Source organism: Sminthopsis crassicaudata, chromosome 5 (assembly GCF_048593235.1).
Source record: "Sminthopsis crassicaudata isolate SCR6 chromosome 5, ASM4859323v1, whole genome shotgun sequence".
NCBI classification, from domain to species: Eukaryota; Metazoa; Chordata; class Mammalia; order Dasyuromorphia; family Dasyuridae; genus Sminthopsis; species Sminthopsis crassicaudata.
Genome location: NC_133621.1, coordinates 178,408,029 through 178,424,570, shown reverse-complemented (window position 1 = coordinate 178,424,570; position 16,542 = coordinate 178,408,029). Strand labels below are relative to the sequence as shown.

Sequence of the window (16,542 nt, the reverse complement as noted above, 5' to 3'; positions counted from 1 at the left end):
TGCAGCCTACTCACAAGACAGCTGCCATCCATATACCTATCCCTGTTCTGCAGAGGAAGCTGGTAACCTTCCTGCCATGAAAGCAGACCCTATAGGCTTTAAAATGAGTAAAAAAATCAAAAGGATAATTGATAGCTTTTATAAAGAAAGAGAGCAGGTTTGCAATCCCAAAAAGACTAAGAGCAAACAGTTGCCAGACAATACCTTAAAGGGGAATGTTACTTGGTCTGCATCACATAACTCTCTCCTAGAAGAGACTATTAAAAACCTTAAACGAGAGTTAGAAGAAAAATGAGGAAAAGAAAGAGAAGCTATGCAAGAGAGTAACAACTTCCTGAAATGTGAATTGGAAAAGGTAAAGAATTCCCAGGAAGTAAAGGAAACAGAATTTGTGAATTGGAAAGGGTTAAAAATCCCAGTAAAATAAGATTTGTGAATTGGAAAATATAAAGAATTCCCAAGAAAGTAGGATTTGTGAATTGGAAAAAAAAATTTTTGAAATGGAAAAAAATTCCATAGAGCAAAACAACTCATTTGAAAACTCAATTGGACATATGCAAAAAGAAGTAAAAGAAGCTAATGAAGAAAATAACTCATTAAAATCAGAACTGAACAAATAGAAATGAATGATTCATTGAGACATCAAGAATCAGTCAAGCAAAACAAACAAAAAAAGAAAAAGAAAAAAAAAAACAGAAAAAAAACATCAAATATCTACTTGGAAAAATGACAGACCTGGAAAATAGATGTGTACATGTGTAGATAGGTGTACATGTATACACATATACCCTAATACATGGTCAATTTTTGCATAGATTCTATGAGCCATTGAGAAAAACGTATACTCACTTCTATATCCATTCAATTTTCTCCAAAGATCTATCATACCTAACTTTTCCAAAATTCTACTTACTTCTTTAACTTCTTTTTTATTTATTTTGTGGTTTGATTTTTCTAGTTCTGAGAGAGCAAGGTTGAGATCTCCCAACAAAATTAGTTTTGCTGTCCATTTCTTCTTGCAGCAATCCTGCTGGAACTCTGTCTTCCCAGAAATCAGCTGGAGTCAGGTTCACAAAAAATCTTTATTCTTGGTCTTTTGGGGTTGCTGTCAGGAGATTAGATCTAGCAATCTCCACACGACCTTCCTCTCTTCCCACTGCCAGGAGAATGCCCCAGTTTCCTCCTCCTACTCCACATACACAAGTCACTTCCCCTTCTTTGTCCCACAAATCGAGCCAGCACAGAATAGTTGGGGAGGGCCATCCTTCAATCATGTTATTAGAGAATTGTCCAATTGGCAATTAGTCTCACGTGCTCCATTATCCAAGTGCATTTGCACATTTCTAGCCCTTTATATCTCCTGCTTTCTTTTATTTTAGAACACAGGTGGTCATACCATCCCTGACTTTTCAGGGAGGTGAGAACCCCAAAAAGAAGGTGATCACGTCCCCCTCCCCCAACTTCTCAGGAGGGGAGATGAAAGCACTAAAAAAGGAGATAATCACGCCCTCCCTGACATCTCAGGAAAGGAGATGAAAAGCACCAAAGGGAAATGGGGATTGCTATCAGGTTTCTGGGTTGAAGGGTCTTATTAGAGACAAGTATGCACAAACCCATCAGCATGGGAGTTATTACACAAGCACATAGCAATAATGCAGAGGCTATTAGTGATGACTTTCCCCACAGTCAGTGCAGGTTCAATGAGGTGTAACAAACATGAATTGTACATGCAAGTAGTAATATAACAAACAATATAAATCAACACAGTTTTGTAAAAGATTTCCAGAAGTCCTAGAAGGAGGGTATGTAAACATCAGTAACACATACACCTTCTTCAGCAACCAAGAGATAGTCCAAAACCAATCTATTGTCCATTGCTTCATGTGTTAGGGAATCCAATGATCCCCACAAGTTTTTGAAGTCCCATAACAGTCTTTTTATATGTTAGGGAATCCAATGATCCCCACAAGTTTTTGAAGTCCCACAACAGTCTTTTTGTATGTTAGGGAACCAATGATTCCTACAGGTTTTGAAGTCCTGCAACAGTCTTATGATGCCTCAGAGAATTCAATGATTCCTAAGGACTTTCAACACCTACAATAGTTTTATGATGTCTCAGAGCATCCAATGATTCCTGAGGGTTTTCAAGTCCTATAACGGTTTTATCACGTCTCAGAGAATCCAATGATTCCTGAGGATTTTCAAGTCCAACAATTTTTGATGTACATGAGTCAAACGCCATAACTGCCAGGTTCTTTCAGTTTTGGGCACAGTCAGCAATGGAACCACCGATGTCTCTTGGGTCTTCTCCTTCATTTCAAGGGTCTGCTCTGTCTCTCTCTGATGGTCAAGGCAAATATGGCTCATTGGCACCCATCTGATTCCTTCTCCATCTGTGGAGATACAAGCAAACCCTCTCCCCCAAGCAGTTAACCTATCTGGTCCCTTCCAGTCACCACTTTCTGGATCTCTCCACATGACCTGGAGATTATCTAAAGAGAGTGAAGCTGCTCGCACTGGACACTGTCCTTCCGGTGGGTTATAAAACCTGTCTGCCAGAGCCAGTGCATCTGTGTCAAAAATTTAAAAATTAATGGTATAGAGAACTAAATTTAGAAGTTCTCTAGGGTTACCCATGGCTCCCCTTTCTTTTTGTTTTTGGAGAAGTGTCTTAATATCTCTGTTTCTTCTCTCTACTATTGCCTGCCCTTGAGGATTAAATGATATGCCAGTGGTATGTAAAATCTTATACTGTGCACAAAAGTGTGCAAAATTTTTAGAACTATATGCAGGTCCATTGTCTGTTTTTATTGCTTGTGGCACACCCATAATTTCAAATGCTTGTATAAGGAATTCAGTGACCACTTGGCTGTCTCTTTTGCTGTTGGCATTGCAAAAGTGAATCCTGAAAAGGTGTCTACCATGACGTGGATAAAAGATAGACTACCAAAAGATTTATAATGGGTCACATCCATTTGCCAAATTTCATTAGGTCTCAAACCACGAAGGTTCTTCCCTGGAGGGAGTGTAGGAGCATGGAAAGGAAGGCAAGCTGTACAGGCTTTTACTATGCTCCTGGGTTCTTCTCTTGTTATTCCAAATTGTAAATGTAAAGCTCAGGCAGCCTGATGATATGTAGAATGAGATTCTTGGGCTTCTTGAAATAAAGGAGTATTGGTGAACATGGTTAGACAGCAATCTGCTTTGAATTACCATCAAAAATAGGACCTGGAAGACGTGCAAAATACAAATCTTACCTTGATGCTTTCTCACTTGCTCTTGAAGTTCCTTAAAGAGCTGATATATATTGGAGGCTACAAATTTTATTTGGTCTGTGGCAATTCTTTGTACCACACCTACTGAATAGGCTGAATCAGATATTATATTTATGTGTCCAAGATAATAAGCAAGAGCTAGAATGATTGCATACAATTCATTCTGCTGAGTGGACTGAAAAGAAGTTCTGATTACTCTCTTTATAGTTAAGTCATAAGAGCATACAGCACAAATATTATGTTTGGATGCATCTGTAAAGATAGTTGTTCTTTTAAGAGGAACTTTAGAAACCTTTTCTTCAAGAATCCATCGTCAATTATGTAACAGTCTGGTTATCTTATCTTTAATGGAGACCCATGTATAAAATTTGGAGCCATGGCTAATAAAATTTGCCACTCTGGGATGGTTTCACAGCAACACATTAACTTGTGCATTAGTATAAAAGGTGTATATCTTGAGGTCTTATCCCAGATAATTGTACTGCTTGCTTAATGGCCTTTAATAAAATTTTAGCCACAAACACGGGGTAAGAAATAAGGCTTTGTTCTAGTTGTTCTGGGAGGTTCACCCACTCTATCACACTGTCTCCTTGATGAAGGATTGCTGTGGGTGCCTCTTGTGTAGCAAAAACTGATATTTCCAAGTGTTTATCCACATTGCATAAAGCCAGTTCAACTTGTCTCAAAGCCTCTTGAGCTTCTTTTGTAAGCTGGTGTGGTGAATTTAAAGCACTGTCTCCCCTTAAAATGTCATATAATGGTTGCAATTGACAGGTAATCCAGCCTAGCATGGGACATATCCATTGGATATCTCCTATCAATTTCTGGAAGTCATTTAAGGTATTTAGCTTCTCTGTTCTTAAAGAGAGTTTTTGTACTGTAAGCATCTTAGGATATATTTCATATCCTAAATATTGAAAAGGAGCATGTCTTTGAATCTTTTCTGAAGCTATGTGCAATTTATAATTCCTTAGTGTTTCTATGGTTCTTTTGTAGACATGCTTCTAACATTTGTTCCTCAGGTGCACATCCCAATATATCATCCATGTAATGTAATAACATTACTTTTGGAAATGCTTTTCTTACTGGAGTAAGAGCAGCAGTAACATACATTTGACAAATAGTAGGGTTGTTTTTCATTCCCTGTGGCAAAACTGTCCATTCATATCTTTTATAAGGCTCAGCCAAATTAACACTATGCACTGAAAAAGCAAATCTTTTCATATCCTCCTTATCTAGAGGGATAGAATAGAAACAGTCCTTAATGTCTATAACCCACAGAGGCCATTTTCTAGGCAATTGAGTAGGAGATGGAAATCCAGGTAGAAGAGTTCCCATAGTTTCCATCTGTTCATTTACCTTTCTTAAATCAGTCAACATCCTCCATTTTCCAGATTTCTTTTTTACAACAAATACTGGGGAATTCCAAGGGCTTAGAGAAGGTTGTAAGTGTCCTTAGTCAAGTTGTTCCTGTACTATGTCTAATAAGGCTTGAATTTTATTGCTGCCTAAGGGCCACTGCTCTATCCACACTGGTGTATCAGTTTTCTATTGGATAGGAACAGGTGAAAGTGGTGGCAGGCCTTCAACAGCAGCCCTGCCTAAAAAACAGAAGTACTCATTTTTAACCCTAATTGTTGTAAAATATCTCTTCCCCACAGATTGATGGGGATTTTTTCAACTACAAAAGGAGTAAAAACTCCTGTTTTACCTTCAAATATCCATCTTAAAGGGGCAGCACTAACTTCAGCTGCTATTGATCCTCCTACCCCAGACATGTAGGTATCTGCCTTAGTCTTTGGCCAGTGACTGGGCCAGTAGGCACGTCTAATGACTGTGAGATCTGCACCTGTGTCCACCAGTCCTTCTAATGGTATACCATTTATGTAGATGGTGATCATAGGTCAGTCAGCTATCACAGCTGCTGTCTAGTATATTCCTGGGTTTTGCTGTTTGGAGTCAGAACGTGGGTGACTATCACCAAATTGCTTATTAGGGGTATCTATCAACAAACCCAATGCTACTACTTTTCTTGGTTGATAAATCACACATTGTTTACCTGTGTTAGTGACTGGGATATTATCTACACATTCCCCAGAATGTTTTGTAAGCACTCTCAGAAGGTGAAATGGTCAAGCCTACTGTGCCTGGAGGCAAAGGATCCATAGGCTGGAGAGGAACAGATTTCACCTCTCCAGGGGGTATCTCAGTTGTCCCAGTTGCATACAACTCTATCCTCCCTAATTGTAATCCCTTTCTCACATCATGTTGCTTCCTGGCTGATTGATTGTTTTTTAATCCCTTTCTCCCATCAGATGGCTTCCTGGTTGATTGGTCATGTCTGGGTATTGGATTTGTAGGAACTCTCTGGGTGTGGCATCTGCTGCCATCATGCCCCAAGTGTTTTTTGTCTGGGACCCTGGAGCTGGGCCCCTCATCCCGTTTCCCTGAATCAGTCTTCACTTTGATGCCCAATGGAGTCCTCTGTTGCAGTTTGGACATGGGGTATTGGGGTTTGTTCTCCCACACTGTTTTCTCACTCTGTCTCTATGCCAACATTGAACTTTCAGATGGCCTACTTTACCACGTTGAAAGCATTGACGAATCTCTCTGGAAGTCCCTTGCCAAAAGGGACCCTGTCTTCCCATTTTGGGATCTTGGGAAGTCTGCACCATAGTCTGGCTATAAAAGGTATTTTGCCCACTGTGGCACAGCGTCTTATGGTCTCCTCTAAAGGAGCATCCTTATGTAGTCCTAATATAATCCTTCTACAAACCTCATTGGCATTTTCTTTAGCAAGTTGCCTTACCAAATTGTCTGGTACTATATTTTCACCATTAGTCCCTATGACAGCTGTTTGTAAACATGCCACAAAATCAGCAAAGGGTTCATTTGGTCCTTGTACAATTTTTGTGAAGTTCTCACCCTTGTCGTTTTTACTGAGGAGAGAAGCCCATGCTTTGATAGCAGCAGCAGCAATTTGCTCAAATGCTACTATGGAGTAATTAATCTGTACTGAAGCTTCTGCATAAGAACCTACACCTGTTAGTAGGTCACAGGTGACTGAAGTATTAACTCCACTTTGAATCCTACAGAGCTCACTATATTCAGAAAGTCACAACAAGTTTTGTCCAGGTTCTAAGCACACCCTTGCAATGGATTTCCAGTCACTAGGGGTTAAGACTTCATAAGCCAAATTTTGTAGTAACATCTTAACATAAGCTGATGTAGCCCCATAGAGAGTGCAAGCTTTTTAGTGTATCTTCTACTTTCTTGGCCTGCAGAATTAAACTGTTGAATCATGGGAAAAATTTGAAGTTTAAAATCACTATTTCTTTTCCATCTTGTGAGGCTTTAAAAATTGCTTTCTGTAATCTAGTTATAGGAGTTCGTAATTGCTGGGGGGGGAGAGGTGCTGATGCCCCTCCCACTACTCCTCCTCTCTCCCTGAAGGTGAAGTTGGTGTGGGTCTGTCAATAATTTGCTCTCTAGGAGGGATTGAAGCTTCTCCAAGAGAATCAAGTCATCACACCCTAATTCCTCATTTAAATCCCCTTGCCCTTGAGCAATATCTTTATCTTTATTCTTTCCCTCACACTTCCTCCTCTGTTCATTTTTAAAACTTTTCCTTCTCCTATAACTTGCTTGATAGTTTAAGTCTAATTGAACTATATTGTATAACGTATATACCTCTGTGGAAATTGAACGAGGCCCATTTTTTTGTGCGAAATTCTTTCAGTTGAAGTCCCACTAGCTTCCAGTTATCTACATTTAGTTTTTCTTCCTCTAAAAGCCAAGGGGATGTGCATTTTAATGTGCCCAAGAGTTTATCAATCTGTACCCAGGTTACAAGTAAACTCTGCTCCTCAATTATCTTAATTATACTCCTGGGTGGAGCTGGAGCTGGGCCTGAGTCGGCTGAGGTCGAGAGAATGTTTTTAGCTAACATCTGCCCAATTTCAGCTAAGAGATTGCTGGTTTAGCCCTTAACAAGGTAACTTCCTTATTAGAATACTCACCTAATCTCCTGGTCACCAGAGGACTTCAGTGGAGGTAGGGTAGGGAGGTAGGGTGCCTGGCCCACGTTTTAATTAGATCTATTTTTGCTTTTGTCATTTCATCTAAAGCATAATAGATTCTGCTCCAATCTTTAATTTTACTCTGTATGTTATCACTCTGCTTTACATGATTTTTTTGTAAATAATAAATGATAGGATTCTGGATTTTAATTCAGTTTACTACCCAGTTCCATTTTATGGGAGAGTCATCCCATTCACATTCACAGTTAAAATAACTAATTCTGTATTTCCTGCCATCTTATTTTCCCCAACATATGCTTCTCTTTTTCCTTACTCCCTTCCCTTCTTCCCAATATTTTGCTTCTGACCAACATCTCCCTCAAACAGGCCTCCCCCTTTACAACCACTCCCCCTTTCTTTTACCTTATCCCTATTACTTATGTTTCCCCTTCTATTAGCCTCCATCTTTCCTTTCCCCTCCCACTTCCCTATAAGGTGAGAAAAGTTTGTGAAACCAAATATGTCTGATATTTTCTCTTTGAGCCAAGTCTTATGAGAATAAGATTCACACAATGTTCATCCCTCTCCCTTCTTTTCCTCAATTATAATAGGTCTTTTTTGCCTCTTCATGAGGTGCAATTTTCCTCATTTTAACCTCCATTTTCCTCTTTTTCCAGTACAATCTCCTTTCTACCTCTAGTTTATTTTTCATGTTATCACAATAAAATCAACTTATACCTGTATTCTCTAAGTATATCCATACCAGAGATATAGTTCTCAAGAGTTCTTTCCTTTCAACTTTTCATGCTTCTCTTGAGTTCTATATTTGGACATCAAAGTTTTTGTTCAGCTCTGGTCTTTTCATCAGAAATAAATGAAATTCACCTGTATCATTGAATGTCCATCTTCTTCTCTGAAAGATAATGGTCAATTTAGCTGGATAGTTTATTCTTGCATGCAATCCAAGTGTTTTGCCTTTTGGAATATTAGATTCTAGGCCCTTCCATCCTTTAAGGTGGAAACTGCTAAATCCTGGGTAATCCTGATTGTGGTTCATTGATATTTGAGTTATTTTATTTCTTTCTCCCATAGTTCTGAAATTTTTCTATGACATTCTATGGACTTTTCATTTTGTGGTCTCAGGAGGTGATCAATGAATTCTTTCAATGACCATTTTACCTTCTAGTTCTAGGACATCAGGGCAGTTTTCCTCAATGATCTTCTGAAAGATGATGTCAAGGCTCTTTTTTTCATCATGGTTTTCAGGAAGTGCCATCAACCTTAAATTATCTCTCCTAGATCTATTTTCCAGTTCAGTTGTTTTTTGAATGATGTATTTCACATTTTCTTCTATTTTTCCCCAGGTTTTTTTGGTTCTGTTTGACTGATTCTCAAAGTCTTATTGAGTTATTCACTTGTGTTTGTTCAATTCTAATTTTTAGCATATTATTTTCTTCAATTATTTTTTGTAGCCTCTTTTGTATTTGGCCAATTGAATTTTTAAATGAGTTGTTTTGTTCATTGCATTTTTTCCCTTTTCACAAATTCTGTTTTTCATTGCATTTGTTTCTTTTCCAATTTCTTTATTTTTAATGAGTTTTCTTTAGATAATTTCTGGTTTTCTTTTTCCACACTCTCTTGCAAAGATCTCATTTCCTTTCCCCATTTTTCTTATACTTCTCTTTTAAAATCCTTTGTGAAATCTTCCAAGATAGCCTTGTGAAATAGGGACAAGCTCATATCATCCTTAGGGCTTCATCTGGATTTGATTTGCCTTTAGGAACCTCAGGGTCTGAAGTTTGTTTTTTTCTCTCTCCATAAAAGGTGCCTATGGTCAGAGTTCTTTTTCCTTTTTTGGTAATTTTTTAAAGTGTTGAGATCTGCTCTTAAGGCAAAGGGGTGACATTCACTTTAATATGCCCTGGGACAGTTCTGCTGACTGATTTCAGATGCTGGGAAATGCAGACTGGTCCTGCATTCTTCTGGGGCTCATTGGCTTAAAATTTGCTTTTTGTATTTGCTTTTGGGTGTTTTACCATAAATCTACCAAACTAACTCCTTGTAACTAGGACAGAGTAGCCTAAGAGCTTCACAGAAGATTCTCCATGTATGGATGCTGCAAAGTTCTGGCTCCCTGCCCCAGTTCCTTGCTCTGGGCTCCCTACGCTGTAGCCTGTTAGACTATTTCCCTGCCTGATTGAAACAGACTTGTTCTGAAATTCTTACAAAGTATCTTTTTCTGTAAATGTGTTGCTCTACAAATATTTGTGGGTACTGTCACTCCAAAACCAGTTTAGATGCTTAATTTATAGTTGGTTTGAGAGAAGGTCAGATACAGCCATGTCTACTCTTTGCCATCTTGGCTCTGCCTGGATAATGCTTTTTTAAAAAGGGGAAAAAAAGGTAAAATTACCAAAAAATTAGAACATTGAGAAAATCAGCAATACCTCAATTGTATATTAAAATTAGTGTTGTCTAAGCTATCCTCAACCCAGTTATTTTTTTCCTGTCATTCCCTTCCATGGTTCATTCTTGAATCTCATTTTATTGTCAAAGTACTTCTCTTTGCATTAGACTCTCCCCTTCAAAAGAAAAAAAAAAGGAAAATTAATTTTTAACTTTAAAATTCTTGATTAATGTGAGAATTTCTACATAAGTATAAAGGTAACCATAAAAGAGAAAATGAACAACTTTCATTACACAAAATTAAAATTCTGTTATATTAACAAAATCAATGTAACTAGAATCCAAAGAGTCTAAGTCATCTGGGGAAAAAAAAATAAGACAAAACACTGAAGATGAAAATAAAAGCAATCAAGCTAAGTATAAGAGAGTAGTGGCCAGAGAGCAGTTTTTATTTTTTGTTTGTTTGTTTTTATTTTTATTTTTTAAGAGAAATCAGAGGAAATAATGATTGTACTCAATGGGACAATGATCAATGTGAGCTTTCTAGGAATCATAGTACTAATTTGATTACTCTTCCAAAGATAAGGGTAGAAAATGGGTCTGGGGATATGTAAAGGAAGAGATAGATAACATGGTGTGGAGATGACTAGAAAGTGGTTATGTTGAGATCAGGAAATATATTGTTCGTACTCACCATTAAGAGGATAGGTTTCTGGGAGTGAGTGCTCAATTTCTAGGTCACAGGGTTATGCATATGTATGTCTATGACATCATATTAGTAATCTAGTCAAAAAAAGGAGATTAATTTGTCACAGCTAACATCTCTTCTCAAATTTTCATTATTAATTGTTCATTAATCAGTCCTTTTTTAATCCATATTTTTAAGATGTGTGTTTTTGAATTGTTTGAAAATGATGAATTCTTTCCTAAATTTACTCTAATTTTCAAAATCCTTATCTTAATGTCTGTCTAAGCACACTCTGCTTAAGAATTTAAATTTTAGATTTACAGACTTAATTGGAATGCAGCAACTGTGTTCCAGCAGTTAATTTACATGGGAATTCATTTTCTTCCTTCCTTTGCTTCTTGCTTAGTCTGGTAAATCCTCCAACTTAGCAAAATCCTGTTTCATCAAGCCTTACAACAGCAACTTTTTTATTCTTTTTATATGTACTTGATTAAACAGAATACAGAGAAAGTAATTATGTATAGAAACCAAATAGTCTCAATAGTAACATTACTTAATAAAACAATGGAAAAGTTTAATTAGAAAGTTTCCTAGAGCATACATAGTTAATAGTATGCAAACAGTCTCATGAAATATTCAAACTGAACAAGAAAGCTACAGAATACTTTGTCAATCCCCTGATTTTATTAAGGATCAAAGAGAAAGAATGAAATACATGCCTGCAGGTTGTAGAGGGATTTGGTAGACCTTGTCTTCTGATTTATGCAATTTTCCTTTCCCCCCCCCCCCCATTAAAGCAGTTAAGTTTACCTATTCACACAATATAATTTCATGTTTTGCACTGCATATAATGTTAGACTTTTTTGAATGTGTTGAATAGTTTTGCCAAATTGGTGTTCCCCTTCTTTTTAATTTTTTTTTAATAAAGGATGGCTTTTATGGAGGAAGAGGTAGGAGGTACATCTTGGGAAATATAAATGTAATAAAAAATAATAATGTAAAATGAAATAATAATATGTAGAAATAATAAAATATAAAAATAATATAATATATCAATATTTTAATATATATATGTATATATATATATACACTTACACACACACATATATATACACATATACATATACATATACATATATATATATATTTAAAGAACCATGTGCTCTTTTCCAAAATTGCTATTTGCTTCTTCTTCCCTGAGCATATAACAAATGTTGTCATATTTCTTATTTATGGTGGAAGTCTTATTTACTGAATTTTATAACAGATTTAAATAATTTTGAAAATTCAGCTTCAACAGAATCCCAGTGAAGGATCATTTTTATGATGGAAAATTCACCCAAAGAAAACACCCAACTATTCTCAAAATCTGAACGACCCATAGATAGGACTCCTTTTAAATCAGAGTCATCTATTTCAGAAGGAAAACAACCTTGCTGTGGAGAACTAAAGGTAGGGTGGGATAAAAGAATTAAATGACATTGATGATCTTTGTTCTTTGTTCATGTTTCTTTAATTGTAGCTACAGAAGATGTTTCTCTTTAATTCTAATACTGAGCTGTACTAAAACATTTGTAGTTCTTTAAACATAACTTTCTACCTTCCAGCTCTGTTCCTTTATTTGTACTGCCGGTCCCTGATTCTTGGCATGTTTTATACCTTCACTTCTCCCTTTTGATTTATTTATTTATTTATTTTTAAATTTCCTGCAACACTCAGTTCAGTCTCATCTTCTGTATGAAATCTTTCCCATCTCCCTTTTCCCACCCCAAACTCTTAGTGCTTTCTCATCAAATTACCTTCTTTTTTTTTTTTTTGGCTGAGGCAATTGGGTTTAAGTTACTTGCCCAGGGTCACACAGCCAGGAAATGTTAAGTATCTGAGGTCAAATTTGAACTCAGATCCTCCTGACTTCGGGGCTGGTGCTCTATCCACTGTACCACCTAGCTGCCCCTATCTACTTTAGATATAGATTGAACAAACCTAGTTATTTACATATTCTTTCCCCCAGTTAGAATGTATGATTCATGAGAAACACCACTATTATTTGCCTTTCTTTATATGTAATACACTTAAGACAGTGCCTAGTGAATAATGAATTCTTAACAAATGATGGTTGATTGACTAATTGACAATATATTAAAACTACACTTTTCAAAGCAGGTTTATGTCCAGGGTGAACATAATAAACATTTGTAGTATTCAGGGAATAGTTCATATAAGTAATTTATTAAATTTCATATCTCATTGGCAAGAGTTTTAAAAGGCTTGTAAATCAGAAAGTTCATTTTTACAGGAAAAAATAAATATATTTAACCAGCAAAGGGAACTAAGAAAATATAAAAGGAAATTTCTGATAAATATTTAGTGAAAAAAGCCACATCAATCATGCAACATTTTTTTAAAGAATTTTTAAGAATACTAAATTATGGTCACTATTCTCACATAGAATGTTGCTGTGGCATATTTATAATATGGACTGAGCAGTTTGGTGTGTGTGTGTGTGTCTTTTGTATAAAACAAAAGATTCAACCTCTTCTAATCAAAGCCATTGGGGAATGGAAAGCTCCACAGATAAGAGTCTCTTTTTCAGTTTTTGAGAAAATTTAAGTGTGATTCTATGGCTCTTCAGATTAAAACAAAAAAGCTTGATAATATCACTGATATAGGAATCATTCCCTTGAGAGGAAAAGCCCAAATGGATATACATGAACATATTTTCTTCTGCAAAGATATCTTTTTCATTTCATATTACTGTAAATTTGTGTCATTCATAAAATCATCTGTCCTTTTACAGATATTTCTCTGTGCATTATCTTTTGTTTATTTTGCCAAAGCCTTGTCAGAAGGCTATCTGAAGAGCACAATCACTCAAATCGAAAGAAGATTTGAAATCCCTAGTTCTTTGATTGGTGTTATTGATGGCAGCTTTGAAATTGGTAGGTATTATGACGATTAAACTGGGTTTTTGGCTTTATTTCTAGAATAATGTATTGAATATTTGACAAATTGAGAGTATGTCACAAGATGATATTTTTATCACATTGTAAAAACTCATAGCCATTTCCATAGATTTATGATTTTACTGACAGAAATTCTTTTAATTAGTGCAGGTGAGCCTTTCACCACATTTTCTCTTATTATGTGATTTTCTCTCATGTATTTCTTTTTAAAAAAATGGTTAATGCTTAAAAACCACAACAACTTTGCTGCCATTTCCCAGTATCTCTCACTATAACATGCAAATTGGAAACAGTAAACACTGTCCACAGATGACAACATGTGCCTCATTTCTCAACATAATCTGCCCTCTTTCTCTGAAGAGTATAGATAAATGCCTCATTATCAAATCTCTGCAAGCCAGACTGGTCAAAATATTGATAAATGTTCTGATGTCCTGTTAGTAATTTTATTTTTACCTTTATATTATTATGATAATTTGGGTATCATTTTCTTGGTTGTACTTACTTCACTTTGTAACCATTCATACAAATCTTCCCAAGTTTCTTTGAGTGTTTTGTTTTTGCCATTCCTTACAGTGCTACAATAGTTAAATATATTCCTGTAACCACAATTTATTCAATTATTTCTAGTGCCTTCTTACTCCAATTTTTGTACTTATGAAGCTACATATTATTTTTTGGAGAATAAATATCCAATAATGGAATAATTGTGACAAAAATCTTGACCACTTCATGTCTTGCCCCCCAAAAATGAACTCAAACTCTTCTGTTTCTTTTTTTTTAATATTTTGTGGGCGCAATATAACAATCACATTGTTTATTTATATATTGGTCAATTACTCTCCCTTTCTGCTTATTTATATTCTGGTTGGTTTCTTTTAAAAAAACATTTAATCTCTGGCATGTCATATCTAGTAATATGTTGGAACTTACTTATATCTACCATATATCTTTCCATCACTTTGATTTCACCTGCAGATTTTTCCCCTAAGCAAGTAGGAGTTATCATTTTGCAAAAATTATTATTGAACAATATTCAATTTAGCAGTGAAAAGCACCCTTCAATGGCCTCCTCAAGCATATCCTCTCATAACAATTTTAAAACCATATAATAATTTGAAAGGTGCAGAGGTATAGATCATTTTTTAAAATTGTCATACAGGGAAAAAAATAATGACACTTACAAATAGGAAGTATTCACTTAAAAGTTTTTCCCAATATCATGAATGATGCCCTTTGCATACTCTAAATAGAACCAATCAATTATAAATCAATTATTAAGCACTTGCTAACTGCCAGGCACTGTATTAAATACTGAGGGTATAAGTACAAAGAATAAAACAGTATTACTCATAAGAAGCTTATTATATTCTAATAGGAGAGATTAGTACATACATAAATGTTTACAAATAGATGCAAATTACGTAAATATAAGATAACTTAAAAGGGAAACATTAGCCATTGGGGAAATCAGGAAAGTTCTCTTGAAGAATATAAAGGTAATGAAGGAAGTCATTCCTTCAAAATAGACCTTTCAAGATATAAGGATCTATTTGATTGATTGTCTCAGATTCAAAAATATCATAAAATTTATCCAATGAAATCTAAAGCAATTATTCACACTGGTAAGCAAATGAAAATGCTTATTGTTTCCAGAGGTGTAAAACTTATGAGGAAGCATATGAGGAACCCAGTTAAAATGTAAATTGGAAAAGTTTAAGAAAATAAAGTATGATATACTAAAATAATATTAATTTATCATTTTCTAAGTCAATATATGATCTTTATTGATCCAATTATTTTTGAGTTTGACACTATAGACTGAGAAATCACTGCCACAATTTAATGGTGGCACACACACACACACACACACACACACACACACACACGCACATGCACACACAAAATGTCCCAAATGTTTTAAGGGAGTTAAATGCTTAAATATACCCTGTAAATAGAATACCTTGAAGAACTCTCTCATCAGTTAGGAACATTTCTCTTTGACACTGTTTTACATTTAGACTTCATTAACACTTGAGATTGTTTGTATGTATTCTGGACAGTTGCTGCAGATAGAAAATTATTTGGGCCCAGTATTAAATAGGAGGAGGAGATCATTCAAGATCACATTTGAGGAATTATAAATTTCTTTCAATGATCCTGAAATGCATGCTTCTAAAAATCTGACATCTTCAATAGCAATATTTTTCTATGGATGTTTTATAGTTGTGAGGAATTGTTATGAGTATAATACATATTGATTTTATCGTAACTTTTAAAATGTAATTTGAATATCAGCTCTCATATAATTAATCATATGATTTCTGCTTTCTGTTATGGCATGATTCTATTCTAAGGGGCTTCTTTTAATATCTTCCATGTTTTCCTTAGGAGATACAATAATTGCTAACTTTATTGATGTAATCATTCATCTATTACAATCATCAGCATTAATTTAACTTATTTTGTGTAGTAGTTTATAAAACATTTTACACACATTATTTCATTTGGTCCTGAAAATGTTATCTTATTTATAAAATTCTCAATCCTGTACCAATATTATTATCTTAACATTGGAGATAATTATAATAAGAACAATATCTCATACTTAGCAAAGCAATTTAAGATTTCCTTCAAGGTTACTTCAAACAACCATATGAGGAAGTAGTGCCAATGTAATTATCCTCCTTCTAAAGATCAGAGAATTAGGCCCAGAAGGGTTAAAGGACTTGACTAAAGTCAAGCTAATGAGTGGTAAACATAACGAACCAAGTCTTTTAACTGCAATTATAGTGTTCTTTCCATTATATCCCATTGTCTCATATTCTTTCCTCAATTCAATGCATCAATCAGTGCATTTCCTTCAGGAAAGGATGAAATGCTGATACTGTTTCACATTGATAGCATTTTAGCTAGCTTTGGGGAAAACAGGGAGTGTTTAGGGGGAAAAAACATTATTCTATATATTCTTCCTTCTTAGTCTTTTAGTCTTTACTATGAAAAAGAGTACTAACAGTAAGGACCCAGGAAGTTAAGCTGACATGTGCTTTATCAAATATTTAAATGCTATCTGGATAATGAAGTTGTAGTCTTAATCCAGGCAGTTAAAATATAAAAAGAAAAAATAAATTAATATTGAGTCACGGCTTCACTAGATAGGAACACAACATAACTAATAGAGGCAGGCAAAA

At 35.3% G+C, this 16,542-nt stretch overlaps 1 protein-coding gene across 3 annotated transcripts in view; it reads left to right on the top strand.

The window, feature by feature from the left end:
• The window catches only part of SLCO1C1 (solute carrier organic anion transporter family member 1C1), a 156,415-nt gene that overhangs the window by 31,120 nt on the left and 108,753 nt on the right, over positions 1–16,542 (top strand). For 2 of the 3 annotated variants that reach the window (XM_074268885.1, XM_074268887.1), the window contains exons 2-3: positions 11,680–11,840; positions 13,186–13,327. In XM_074268885.1, the coding sequence (XP_074124986.1) occupies positions 11,712–11,840; positions 13,186–13,327 (271 nt within the window). In that variant the 5' untranslated portion in view covers positions 11,680–11,711. Of the gene's footprint in view, positions 1–11,679; positions 11,841–13,185; positions 13,328–16,542 lie in introns of those variants that run through there. The other variant, XM_074268888.1, reaches the window with a different exon arrangement.